The sequence below is a fragment of the Labeo rohita genome, chromosome 2 (assembly GCF_022985175.1).
Source record: "Labeo rohita strain BAU-BD-2019 chromosome 2, IGBB_LRoh.1.0, whole genome shotgun sequence".
NCBI classification, from domain to species: domain Eukaryota; kingdom Metazoa; phylum Chordata; class Actinopteri; order Cypriniformes; family Cyprinidae; genus Labeo; species Labeo rohita.
The window spans coordinates 33,421,261-33,435,068 of record NC_066870.1 but is presented as its reverse complement, the minus strand read 5'-3'; the positions used below and the strand labels follow the sequence as shown (position 1 = coordinate 33,435,068).

Genomic DNA, 13,808 nt, shown 5'->3' with positions numbered 1-13,808 from the left:
ATATAAATTACCCTGTACAACTTAAACTGAGGACACACACGCAAACCTGCTGTGGACAAAATGTTCCACTCTTCATGGTAATTCCCAATGTCCTGTTTTTCTCATTATACGCCTTCACCAAATAATGAGTATGTGTTGCCAGTGGTTAAAAGCATGTCCTCAGATTAACAAACTGACTGAGATGATTACATATATTAGCACCATTATGTGACGAATTAGACACACACATCAGCCTAAATACAGAAAATAGACGTATATTTAAAACAAGCATATGTTTTTCAAAGATATATGCTAAACCTATAGCACTAAAGTAAAACAGACACAGTCTCAGTGTGTGTGTGTCTGGGCAGAATGCCAGTGAGAAGTTATTACTAGGGGCCAAAAATAAGCCAATGCTTGTTAAACCTTCAAACGACTGTTAGTTTTCAATCAATAAAGCCCAAGACAGAGAATTTACTTTAAATGTTGGTTTGCCAACATTTGCAATTGACAGATGCTTTTATCCAAAGCAGTTAGGGAACTATCTCAACTGTATGTCCAATTTATATACAGACATCAATCAAAAGAAGCCAAAAGATCAATCACTCAATCCGAATGAATTCTCATGAGTCCACATCAAGAACAATCAATAGCCATTCACAGGTCAAGGCTGAGTAGGTTGATGTTCTACATTTGCTAAAATGCAAATTGCACTGGATATTGTATCCTACAATGCAATACACGTTACATTTCCATAAAGAATGTACCCAAATATTTAACACTGACAAATCTGTTTAAAAAAATGTATTGATCAAACAATAAGGGATGAGACTTAGATAGATAGAAAGATAGAGATAGATAGATAGATAGATAGATAGATAGATAGATAGATAGATAGAGATTCTTTCACACAATTTCTTACTGTCTTGCAGTGTACGGGCTCCAATATGTAAGAGTTAATAATAAAGGAAGATGTTTATTCCTCTAATTAAGCAGACACATTCACCGATTATCATTCATTGCCATTTAACAGGCTTTAGAAAGGCAGCGAGAGATGGAGAGAAGGCTATTGTGGAGACATAAATGTGTCTGTTTGAATATGCTGCCTAATTATGTCCTTTGAGACCAGGACAAGAGGAGAGGGGAAGGAGAGAATGAAGAGGGGGAAACGCAGGATGAGGAAGAGGGAAAGAGAGAATAGAGGGGGAGGAGAGACGTGAGTGCCTCGAGGAGTCTGAGAGACAGAGGTCTTAAGCCACAGATGAATGAAGGAGAAGACAACCTAAACAGACATAAGAATGATGGAGAGAGAGAGTTGGGGGAGGGCCAAACAGACAAAAAGAAAAAGAAAAGCCGTTGAGAGGAAGTGAAGAACACTAGATACACAAAAGGAGAACAAGAGCAATACTTTCAGACAGCACTTCTATTATAAAGTGGAGGACTGCACACAAGAGACTTAATGACAAAGACACACAATGTCTCATTCAAAGATTGCCTGTGAATGCAATGTTTATAACATGTTTACTTTTTTTTAACATTTATTAATTTAGCACATGCTTTTAACACATTTCAAGATAAGAACATTTACCTTTTTCCCACTATAAACCTAGCATGCAATTTTTAACATTGCAGTCCTTTGTGTGATGAATTCCTGGAAATTCATCACAAATTTACTTACCTTTATATGATTTTGTAAGAGAAAATTTACATTAGTCTTTAAATACAGTTGCAATCAAAATTATTCAACGCCCACTGATCTGCATGACATTTTGCTGCAGAAAACAAAATTTTCAGTACACTAGAGAAAGTTTATTAATACACATTTGAGTTCTGAGAACGTAAGTTGATGAATAAGATGAATAAAAATATCAAATTGGCTCTAAATGTTCATGTTCAAAATTATTCAACCCTCAAAAGTCAAATTTAATGCAGGATCTTTTATTCTTTAAAACCACCAATAAACTCTGCTTGAAAGTGCTTAGAAGCTTCTGTGACCTCTCTACTGCAATCTCGGACCATTTCTCACCTGAAAAAGCTTTCAGATCAATGATAATCTTTGGTTTTCACTTTGCCACTGCTTCATTTAAATTCAAACAAATATTTTCAATGAGAATTAAATCTGGAGACTGAACAAGAACACTCAAGAACATTCTACGACTGATCAAACATAATAAAAACATTGGGATAAATGTCCTGCAGGAAAGTCCATTGATCATTAGCTTCAGTCTTTGCACCAAAGGCATCACAATTCTTGCTAAAATTGCCTGACACTTCAAAGAATCCATGATGTCCTTTATACAGTCATGATTTCCACTTCCTGCAACATAAAACACCCCCATAACAGGACTGGTCCACCTCAATGTTTGACTATGGAGACGGTGTTCTTCTGCTCATACATTTTTCCTTTTTTTCAACAGCTAATAGAATAGGGGTTTAATAATTATGACATGGCTGTGTTATTTAAAAACCCGGAACTCAAAAAATGTACATTATATATTAACATTATCACTTTTAATATGCCAGTAATATGTTATAAATGCAATTTTAATAAATTGATATAAAGAGATCTTCAAAAAAAGCCTGTATTTGTAAAGTACTGCATTCTCTGGGGGGGCTGAATAATTTTGATTGGAATTGTATGTTTGGAAAAGTGTGCTATTGTATACACTGAAAAAAATGATGAAAAACACGAAAGACTCAAATAATCCTCCAATAATCTTTCTTTACCAGTGTATTTTTTTCTGTAATACTGGGTACATCTTACGTGTTTCCTGCATAAAAATGTCTGGACGACCAACTACATTGGCTAAAATGTGTAGTATACATCCAGAACACACTGTGCGGTATACTGTATCTGATGATGCAATGAGCTCAACTGGCTCATCAATTTCCAATGTGATAAATGAACCAGAATATCAACTGTTAGTGATGTGCAAAGAAGCCAAAACAGTAAAATCACAGTTGATATTGTGATAAACGTTGGGTTATATTAAAAAAAATTGCGTTATATTAAAAGGGTAGTTTACCAAAAATGGAAAATTCTTTCTTCTGTTGAACACAAAACAAGCCATATAAATGTCTCAGTGCACTTTGTACACAATGCAAGTCAATAGGCTCCAATGTTTTTTGACTCCAATGTTCTTCATACTCTTTGTGCATGTGTTAAGCAAAAGAAAGGAAGTCATACAGGTATGAAACCACTTAATTGTTAGTAAATAATGCAAATAGTTTCACTTTTGGGTGAACTATCCTATTAAGACATTAGAAAATTGGATTTAAAATTCAAAAACAATGTGACATATCTGTATCATAGTATACTGTGTACTTAACATACAACCCACACCTTTTTTAAATAGAAGTATTCAGTAAGTGTTTCATTCCAAACACAGCCTCTCATTTTCTTTCTCCTGGCAATAAAGGCTACAACTGCATAGCTTCTAGCCTGATCAGATTTCACTCCTCAGACATTCATGACACGAGTGGCCTGTGTCATGCTTTCGTGGACCGAGGATCAAATGGGCCCCTGGTTCACCGGGTTCAGCAGTCTGGATGCACAGCCCCTGTTCTGCAGGTGCAAAATAAGGGTCCAAAATGAGACACATGCACACACAAAACAGCACAAACACTGTGTGCGAAGTGGGACTTTATTGATCTTTTTAACATTTCCATTATTGACTCACCCTCATGCTGTTCTAAAATGGTAAAACCTGCAAAAGTGGTCCATTAAGTTAAGCACATAGTCTACAAGTGACCTCTCTCTCTCATTTTAGATAGAGATGTCAGCGTATTGCATTTTCTGTTTGGAAAACCCATAACAGCGTGCATGTGTGTCTCAGACTAGACTGCCAGGTGCCGTCTGGGTGGGCTTGTTGCCATGGTGAGGAATCTGGTGAATGCATCTGAGAAAGGTAGAAAGGGGAAAAGGACAGAGATGATGTAGGAAGACTCTGACAGGAGCAAACATAACAGCAGATCACTGCTGCTTAATGTGGAATTGAGCCAAAGTTTGTGTGCATGTGAAATTTATGGTCATTTTGTGGTCTAAAATAGATGTGCTGTGTAGGTGTCATTTTGCCCTGTTTTTCTAGAGTTCCTGGGGTCAACTTTGTTGTTTTTTTAAATCATTTTAAGTAAATATTGCATATTCAGTGTTGCACATAATGTCTCTAAACAATATTTTATTTTGTGTAGAAATGTGTTTTGTGACACATTTCTTTGACTATCTTACTACACTCCTAACAATGACATTTCCTTGAAGAACCATTAATATCCCTGGAATCTTTCAGTTGCACAAAAGGTTCTTTACAGTGGAAATACTTCTTTAGAATACTAAAATGTTCTTAATAACGGTTCTTTTAAGAACTGTTGTAAAAGGTTATTAGAAACCCAAAATGGTTCATGTTTGAAGCTTCTGCTATGCAAATGCACACATGTAAAGATTGTCACACTTTGTTGAGCTAATCAAAGGCTGTGTGTTTGCAAGGCACATACTTCCCACCCAGACAAACACATTCACAGTGTGACAGACAATAAGTCAATGAGATTGCTAATGACTTGTCATACACATCACATGAATGAATGAATGAATACATCTTCTTAAAATGTCATTAAACTTAAGTGTCATTAAGATTTCTGCATTAAGTACAAACTTGCAGGTTTTCCTAAATGCTTCCTGTGTGTGTGTGTCTGTAAGCCAGGTGGAAACTTGAGCTGATTTGTGTTTCTGATAAAGAGATTTGTCACACAGACACATTCTGGAGGCAAAAGGAGAGAAAATGAATGCAGTGCATTTTGCAGTGTTGTGGAACTGGAGGCCAGTGTTTATCCAGACTCAATCATTACCTGGTGAAAGCGAAAGAGGAGAAAAAGTTGGTGATTTGTGAGCCTATCTAGGCTCTGCTAGGCTGCAAGACTTTGATATACACACTCTTTCTTTCTCTGTCTTTCACTGCATGGAGCTGCATCTGAATCAGAATCAAACACTCATGAACATTGTATACATAGATTAAAACTGAACAGTGTCTGACTTAAAAAGCTGCTCACTTTTCTTATAAAAAGGAAATATGTGACTTGGCACAGAGCACCAATAAAACCAGTGAAGTTACAGTTGGGAAGACTGGCACTAAGTATTACCACAAAAAATCCCTGGCTACATTTGACAGGTAGATCATCAACATATGTTACATGTTGTTTTCTTCATATTTTACCAATCATTACGTTTAAAAAATGTTTTACTGTTTACATACAGCATAAAAACCATGATATGATGTGCACTGGTAGGTTCCCACGACAATGTACACTACCAGTCAAAAGTAAAGAAGTCTCTTCTGCTCACCAAGCCTGCATTTTTTAAATTCAAAGTACAGCAAAAACTTTGAAATATTTTTACTATATAAAATAACTGTTTTCTATCTGAATATATTTCAAAATGTAATTTACTCCTGTGATTTCAAAGCTGAATTCTAGCACCATTACTCCAGTCACATGATCAGAAATCATTCTAATATTATTATTATGTTGAAAACAACTGAGTAGAATTTTTTCAGGTTTCTTTGATGAAAAGAAAGTTCAGAAGAACAGCACTGATCTAAAATCTTTTTTAACATTATGAATGTCTTTATCACCACTTTTGATCAATTTAAAGTACTTTTCCCTCCAAGCTTTTAAATGGTATAGTGTATAATGTTACAAAAGGTTTTATTTCAAGTAAATGCTGATCTTTAGATCTTTCTATTTATCAAAAAATCTACTCAACTGTTTTAAATATTGATAATAATAATTATACAGTAAATCAGCATATTAGAATGATATCTGAAGGATCATGTGACACTGAAGACGAGTAATTATGCTGAAAATTCAGCATTAATCACAGGAATAAATTACATTTTAAAATACATTCAAATAGAAAGGAGTTATTTTAAATAGTAAAAATATTTCTATATAAAAATATTATCCATATATCTTAAATTAACTGTATTCTGTATTAAATAACCGTATACTGTATTATTATTATTATTATTATTTTGTAGCCAAATCTTTAAGGTTTGTGGCTATAGAAAACGCTTTCAGAAAACTTTCAGAACTTAACCTACACTAATATTTACTCGAGAAAAAGTGTTCAACTAGCATCAGCCTCCCCTACTTCTCTCTATAAATAATTCAATTTGTTTTGGACTTGTACCAACTAATTAGCAGACATAAATAAACGTGTGTTTGTATGCATTGTAACCGCAGTCTGTTGCGCACAGGAAACCCAGTGCATCCGCGTATACACCACCCAGCTTGTCCCGGCTTGTACGGTAATTGCCTCCCGCCGTGCACACCCCACTGAGGCGCTAAACGGAACATCAGCAACTCAATTAGAGCGAACAAGAAGCTCGCAGCGCCCAACAACCCTCACTCCCACCCGCGCTCTCTGTCAACAAGAGCACATTCAACTTAACGCGCTGGAGGAGTCACGCGTGTCAGAGTTGCGTTTACTGGCTCAAAAGTGTTTGGACACTTAGTCACACATTAAATGAATAATTTAGATTGCAACTGACATTGCAAGTTTTCTGAAACAAATATTTTTGATGCATGTAGTCTGTTCAACTCAAGTTCACACAGATCACATCGAGAAACTACTTTGGTGTAAACTGTTCAACGTGTTCAGATGTTATTTTATGTTTAGATTTAATCTCATCTATCCCCATTTTATCCCATTTTTTCCCACATGTAAAATATTTATTATAAATTTTCAGTGAATGATGAGTGATGACGTGATTTTATTTACATCTACTTAATCGTCAACTGAAAGCTTCTTATGCTTCTTATGTTTAACGGAATGTTGCATTTTATTAATTCCAAAAGTCAGGTTATTGTTTTAAAATTTTAAAACGCATAAAACTTTTTCTAAAACATTAAACTTAAAAAGGGGAAAAGTGTGGGGTTGGTATTTTGTTTGGAAACTCAAAGACAATAAATCACTTTAAAAGTTGCATAAGTGTCCAAACAGATTTTGGGGGCACTGTATAAATGTCAAATAAAACCTCCCAGGAATCTGGGCATTATTGCACTGGCACGAAAACTGCATTTTATTACTTAGCATACCAGTTTTGTCTCTTTTGTAGAGCTCTTGCTTTTAAATCGAATTAATGTAGACTAAACGTGAGTTCAACTATGCAATAGTGACATTTTCCAAAGGATACACATTCTGGAGAGATTAGGAGCAACCTAAACATGCCATGAGACTTGTTTACAACCACAAACTCAGTGTTTGGACATAGGGTGGGATGTAAACAGAGGTAAAATAATTTAAGACATACAAACCGTTAGTAGTTCAAACATTTACTCAAAACTCTCCGGGGATGCTTGATTAAATTATGTGAGGCCCCGCCCCTGGAGTTCCACGATTGGGCGCCGAGATAAGGGGGCGTGTCACGATCACCCTTTGTATAAATGGACACACGCACCACTATTTGACAGCCAAAACAAACTAGACGCTGTGGTGAATTGCACTTGTTGTCAGCTTATTCATTTTTTTTCATTATAATTAAGCATCATAATTAAGAAACCAAAGGACATCGCTCACATGCTAGCGCATCCTTCGTGTAGAAGACCGGGAGTGGGTGCGCACAACTGACCGAGGATGGACTCGCCTATGCAGGGGTCCCACTGGCTTCCACTTGCACTCTGCGCTCTGCTATTGTGGAGCTCTGTGTGTGCTCGTGAGCCGTTCTGTCAGGAGATTTCTGTGCCATTGTGTAGAGGCATCGGTTACAACTACACCTACATGCCCAACCAATTCAACCACGACACCCAGGATGAAGCCGGGCTAGAGGTGCACCAGTTCTGGCCCCTCGTGGAGATCCAGTGTTCCCTGGACCTGCGCTTCTTTCTTTGCAGCCTGTACACGCCCATTTGCCTTGAGGACTACAAGAAGCCTTTGCCACCGTGCAGGAGCGTCTGCGAACGGGCGAAAGCGGGATGCGCGCCTCTGATGAGGCAATACGGTTTCCCGTGGCCGGACCGAATGAGATGCGACCTTCTACCCGTGCAGGGAGATCCAAATACTCTGTGTATGGATTACAACAGGACTGATGCCACAGCCTCTCCGGCGGCTCCAAAACCAACCAGCCGTCCGGGGAAGCCATACAACCGGAAAAATAAAAGCAGTCCTGGATCATCTTCGTGTGAACCGGAGTGTCACTGTCGTGCGCCTATGGTGACCGTAAGCAGTGACCGCCATCCATTGTATAACCGGGTAAAGACTGGACAGATCCCAAACTGCGCAATGCCATGCCACAACCCATATATTTCTCAGGAGGAAAGGACATTTGCCACATTCTGGATCGGAGTATGGTCGGTTTTGTGCTTCTTGTCCACCTTTGCCACGGTTGCAACTTTCCTCATTGACATGGAGAGATTTAAATACCCCGAGCGCCCGATTATTTTCCTGTCCGCCTGCTATATGTTTGTGTCCATCGGGTACATCATCAGACTCATCGCGGGACACGAAAGAGTTGCGTGCAATCAGGATCATGGGGTGGACCATATCCACTACGAAACTACGGGTCCCGCGCTTTGCACGCTAGTGTTTCTACTCATCTATTTTTTTGGGATGGCGAGCGCCATCTGGTGGGTGATCCTGACGTTTACGTGGTTCCTCGCAGCTGGGATGAAGTGGGGAAATGAAGCGATCGCACGATACTCGCAGTATTTTCACCTGGCCGCATGGCTCATTCCGAGCGTCAAATCGATCGCCGCACTCGCGTTGAGTTCGGTGGACGGCGACTCGGTTGCGGGAATCTGCTACGTGGGCAACCAAAACTTGGATAACCTACGTGGATTCGTGGTCGCGCCACTGGTTATTTATCTTTTTATCGGGATGATATTTTTATTCGCGGGCTTCGTGTCTATGTTTCGGATTCGGAACGTTATTAAACAAGGAGGAACGAAAACGGACAAGCTCGAGAGATTGATGATTCGCATCGGGGTATTTACAGCCCTGCATACGGTGGTTGCAATGGTGATCGTGGCTTGTTACGTTTACGAACAGCACAATCGCGAAGCGTGGGAAATCGCGCATGCGTGTAACTGCTCATCGAATAAACCGGATTACGCAGTGTTTATGCTCAAGTATTTCATGTGCCTTTTGGTGGGGATCACGTCAGGCGCGTGGACGTGGTCCGGTAAAACCTTGGACTCTTGGCGAGCCCTGTGCGCCCGCCGCTGCTGCATCTCGGGTAGCAAAGGCACGAACGGTTCCGTTTATAGTGACACGAGCACGGGACTAACGTGGAGGTCCGGTACCGCAAGTTCTGTATTGTGTGCTCCCAAACAAATGCCACTGTCCCGAGTGTAATAAGCAGGACTTTTTAAAAAGATGCTGATCAGCTGCTTTCCTGACAAATGAGAGATGCATATTACTAGCTTTAGGAGAGATCGGGGCTAGTTGTCACATCGAGAAGTCAGTATACTGTGAGAAATATTCACTGGAGTAAAAAGTGTGACGACTAATCTCGATCTCTTCCACTAAACACAGCTCAAGCCTTTTTATCAGGTTATGAATGTGCCTTTAAAAGTGTCCATACGGGTTTTTATATTTTCTTATGTATTTATATTAAGATGGTATTGTTGAAACGACATAGAATGTTTAACATTTATACAAGATTGTGTGTATTTATCATTTACTGTGACAGAAGACTATTTTAACAATAAAACACTACGTTAAATACCAAATTTACCAATGACCAAAGCTTTTTTTATTAAGAAAAATGTGTATTTTATATTTACAGAGCACTCTCTCATACTCACAAACACACCTGCACCTGTGTGAAAGTGTCTCTAGACTACAACAACAGCTAAAAGTAAAGTACACTCTTAAAAATAAAGGTGCTTAACGATGCCATAGAAGAACCTTTTTTGTCTAAATAGTTCCATAAAGAACCTTAAACATCTAAAGAACCTTTCAAATGGTTCTTTGTGGCGAAAGAAGGTTCTTCAGATTATAAAAAGGTAAGAAAGATCTGGTTCTTTAAAGAATCTTTGACTGAATGAAGAACCTTTTAAAGGACCTTTATTTTTAAGAGTGTAACAATGCCATTTATTGGTCACAATAAATAACGGGTGGTAAATATTTGGCTTTGCTCGGAATAATAGCAAATTTGTTTGACAGCTTAAAAAGATTAATATTTCTTAGTACATGTACAGGGCATATATACAGTTACAATATTATTTATTAACTAAAAATCTAAAAACATTTGATGTTTATGTGATCTGTGACCCTTGGACCACAAAACCAGTTGTAAGTACATTTGTAGCAATAGCCAACAATACATTGCATGGGTGAAAATTATCGATTTTTCTTTCATGCCAAAAAGCATTAGGATATTAAGTAAAATATTTTTGTAAATTTCCTACCATATATATGAAAACTTAATTTCTGATTAGTAATATGCATTGCTAAGTCCTTTATTTTAAAGTTGATTTTCTCAATATTTAGTTTTTATTTATTTTTTTTTTTTTTGCACCCTCAGATTCTAGATTTCCAAATAGTTGTATCTCGGCCAAATATTGTCCTATCTTAACAAACCAAGCATCACTGGAAAGCTTAATTGTTCAGCTTTTCAATGACCATTATGACTGGTTTTGTCTTGAGTCATATTTATTAAACATGCAAAGTTCATGTTCTGATATAATTTGTCTGTAAGGATTGTAAGGGGGAAAAGAATCTTAAAATCATAATGCACAGCAGCAGGCTCCAAATATAATACAGAGTTGATATGGCACAATGAAAAATTAAAAATTGCATTTGTCAACAGTGTTCAACCTCTGGGCTAAAGTGCAGAAAGTAGTATGTAGTAAAAAATAAAACAAAACTTATTTTTAGTACACCTCCATTGAAAACAATACTAGCTTGTTTAAAACTTGTATTAAAACAATACAAATGCCATCACCTTTGTTAACCAGGTTAGGTGAGGTATCAGACTGGACCAGGCATCCCACATGATGCTTAAACGTGTAATATGACACTATTATTCATAAAATCTATGGAGATGACAGTTTCACTGTTGATCCCAAATATATCCTAAACCCTGGATAGAGCGGTTGAGTGAATGTGGTCTGGACTCTGTGGATGAGGGTCATCGTGTCAGAGATGCTGTAGAAGGACAAAATTCCTGCACTGTGATCCACATACACTCCTGTTCTACAGGAGCTGGAGACCACAGGGAGTTCAGTCTTCATGCTATTGTGACAGAATGAGTATCGTGATTTAGAGCAAAACAATCTCCATGACTGATCATTTAACCCAAATCCACACTCAAAACCACTTCCCTTCCTTCTGATGCTCTTATATGACACTGATATATATACCCCGGACGTCCCACTCCACTCCACCTCCCAGTAACAGCGTCCACACACACTCTCTCTACACAACACCTGAAAGAAATCATGAAATCGGTCCGGATGAACAGGATATCGCTGGTCAGCACCAATAAAAGTAGCCACTTTGTTGCCTTCAGACAGACGGAGATATTTATGTGCAGTGTTTGGATCCAGGGTGAGCTGGCGGGTATCTGGGGGGGAAAATATTAAACATAAATATTTAAATGAAAAACTGTTGTGGATGTTAATTGTCACAAGAAAGTTAATTGCAAGACTTACATTGCAAGAACTCAGCTCTGGTCCTAAATTCAGCGGTGGGAATAATCTCGATGTATGTCACTAATGAAACCAACAGACATACACAGTGTTAAAAATCTACACAAATTCCAGTTTTGTTTTCTCAGTTTCTTTTAGTAAGTATTATATGAAGCGTTACTACATCTCAAGTGGTCCAGTAGAGGTTGCTTGACCATTTTTAATTTTGACTACCACTATGTAATTGATATTGCAAAACCTCCAATTATTAATTAAAATAATTTATTTCTAAAAATATTTTTGGTTATACAGGGATGTAAGTCTCTAGAGCATGTTATATATATATAATAATGATTTTTTTTTATTATTATTATTTTTTTATTATTATATATATATAAATTATTTTTTATTAGTAGTATATATATATATAGTAGTCAACATTTGAAGAGGTTCAAAACCTTTTATCAAAGTTGTCCAAAACAACCAAAACAATACCCATTCTTATCTTTGAACATTGATCCACTTCAAATGTTGACTACTGTGTGTGTGTGTGTGTGTATATATATATATATATATATAAAGTGGATATTTTGCAGTCTAGTTACATAGTCGTAAATGTCCAAAAAAATAAGGAACATCAACCAACTTTACCATTTTTGACCAACTGAGATGGAATGACCCTGACGCCTGACATGTTTTTTAAATTTAATTAATCTCCAGTACTTTACCTTTACCAAATATACTTTCAATTGCTTCCTTACAGAGATCCTCAAGCATAGAGATAGACTTTCGCACATCATCATAAGAAAAAGAACTGATGATGTTTTCTCTAGATGCAGGAAGATCAGATAGAGACTGGAAACTCTAAAATACATAAATAAAAAAAAAAAAAAAAAAAAAAAAAAAAAAAAAAAAAAAAAAGATCAAAATCAATAGTTTTCCAGTGGTCAGGCACATTTGGAATTTTTAAATATTTTCAGACTCAAAAACAACCTTGGCACCAACTGGTGCCAAGACGAGGTAAAATCCTGTTGACCAGCAAAAATCTCCTTTTAATACAAATAACATCCTAAGGTTCCTTTTATTCAAATTTTAGTTACCTGCAGGAAATGTATGTGATCGTCTGTGTGTAAAAACTGCTTCAGTTCAGCATCTCTCCTCTTCAGATCATCAATCTTCTGCTTTAGTTGTTCCAAGAGTCCTTCAGCTCGATTCACCTCAGTTTTTTCCTGATCTCTGATCATCTTTATCACCTCAGAGTGACTTCTCTCAATGGAGCGGATCAGTTCAGTAAAGATCCTCTCACTGTCCTTCACTGCTGCCTGTGCGGAGCGCTGTTACGACACACATCACACAAATCATTTAGTTTAGTCTGTTAGCCACAGTGATTTTTAGTGGGACTGCTATTCTATCCAGCATTTATTTTTCACCTCTGTTAATAGCTAACCTTATGAGTCTCCACAGCCTCTTTCAGCTTCTGAAGCTCATTGTTTTTCTCCTGGATTCTCTGCTGAATCTTTCTTTGTATGTCCCTCAACTGTTTCTGTAACAGTAACAGATAACATGTAGCTCTAGCATCATAAACCAAGATTTTAAAAACATTTGCTTTCAATACCTGTTTCTCCCCTAGTGAAAAAAAAGTATACTTTATTGTATTTGTAATATATTTCCTGTTTCAAAAGTACATTGCAAATATACTAACCAAAAGTTGTACTAACTTTAAATATATTATAAGTGTATTACCACCATGCTTTTACCTATTTTCACAATACAACTTTTAACACACTTTAAAATAATTGTAATTTAGTATATTTTCTAAAAAATATATTTTCTAAAAATATACTTGAAATGTAGTTTTGTTTGTTTTTAAAAGTGTATTTATTTGCACTTTATGTAAATATATTTTAGTATTATTTTTAACTGTGCTGAAATGTAACAATGCATTGAAAGTATACTTTTAAAGTACATTATTAAAGAACTTGTTAGCTTTAAGTTACATTTTGGAGTAATTTTTAAGTGTACTTCATGCTTACAACAGAAAGTAATAAAACATGATAAATGCATTTAAAGCCCATTTAAAACATTATTAAATGAAGTGTATGCATACATACAAAATGCTACTCTTGTAATTGTGATTTAAGTATTTTAATAAATTGATACAATGTCACAGAGGGGTCCATGTACATCAATGCATTTATAATTTTATA

The 13,808-nt window shown here is 36.8% G+C and overlaps 2 protein-coding genes across 2 annotated transcripts in view; one reads left to right on the top strand and one right to left on the bottom strand.

Moving 5' to 3' along the window:
* Window positions 1-7,117: 7,117 nt before the first annotated feature.
* On the top strand, window positions 7,118-9,675 carry fzd8b (frizzled class receptor 8b). Its single transcript, XM_051125887.1, has one exon. It carries the CDS (start codon window positions 7,607-7,609, stop codon window positions 9,320-9,322), a length of 1,716 nt encoding a protein of 571 aa, XP_050981844.1. The 5' UTR covers window positions 7,118-7,606; the 3' UTR covers window positions 9,323-9,675.
* Window positions 9,676-10,497: 822 nt separating this feature from the next.
* The window catches only part of LOC127181951 (tripartite motif-containing protein 16-like protein), a 31,092-nt gene continuing 27,781 nt past the window's right edge, over window positions 10,498-13,808 (bottom strand). Inside the window, exons 3-7 of the mRNA XM_051136996.1 lie at window positions 13,049-13,227; window positions 12,702-12,935; window positions 12,330-12,465; window positions 11,626-11,685; window positions 10,498-11,537 (exon numbers count right to left, since the gene is read on the bottom strand). Coding sequence (XP_050992953.1) covers window positions 11,008-11,537; window positions 11,626-11,685; window positions 12,330-12,465; window positions 12,702-12,935; window positions 13,049-13,227 — 1,139 coding nt within the window. The 3' untranslated portion in view covers window positions 10,498-11,007. The remainder of the gene's footprint in view (window positions 11,538-11,625; window positions 11,686-12,329; window positions 12,466-12,701; window positions 12,936-13,048; window positions 13,228-13,808) is intronic.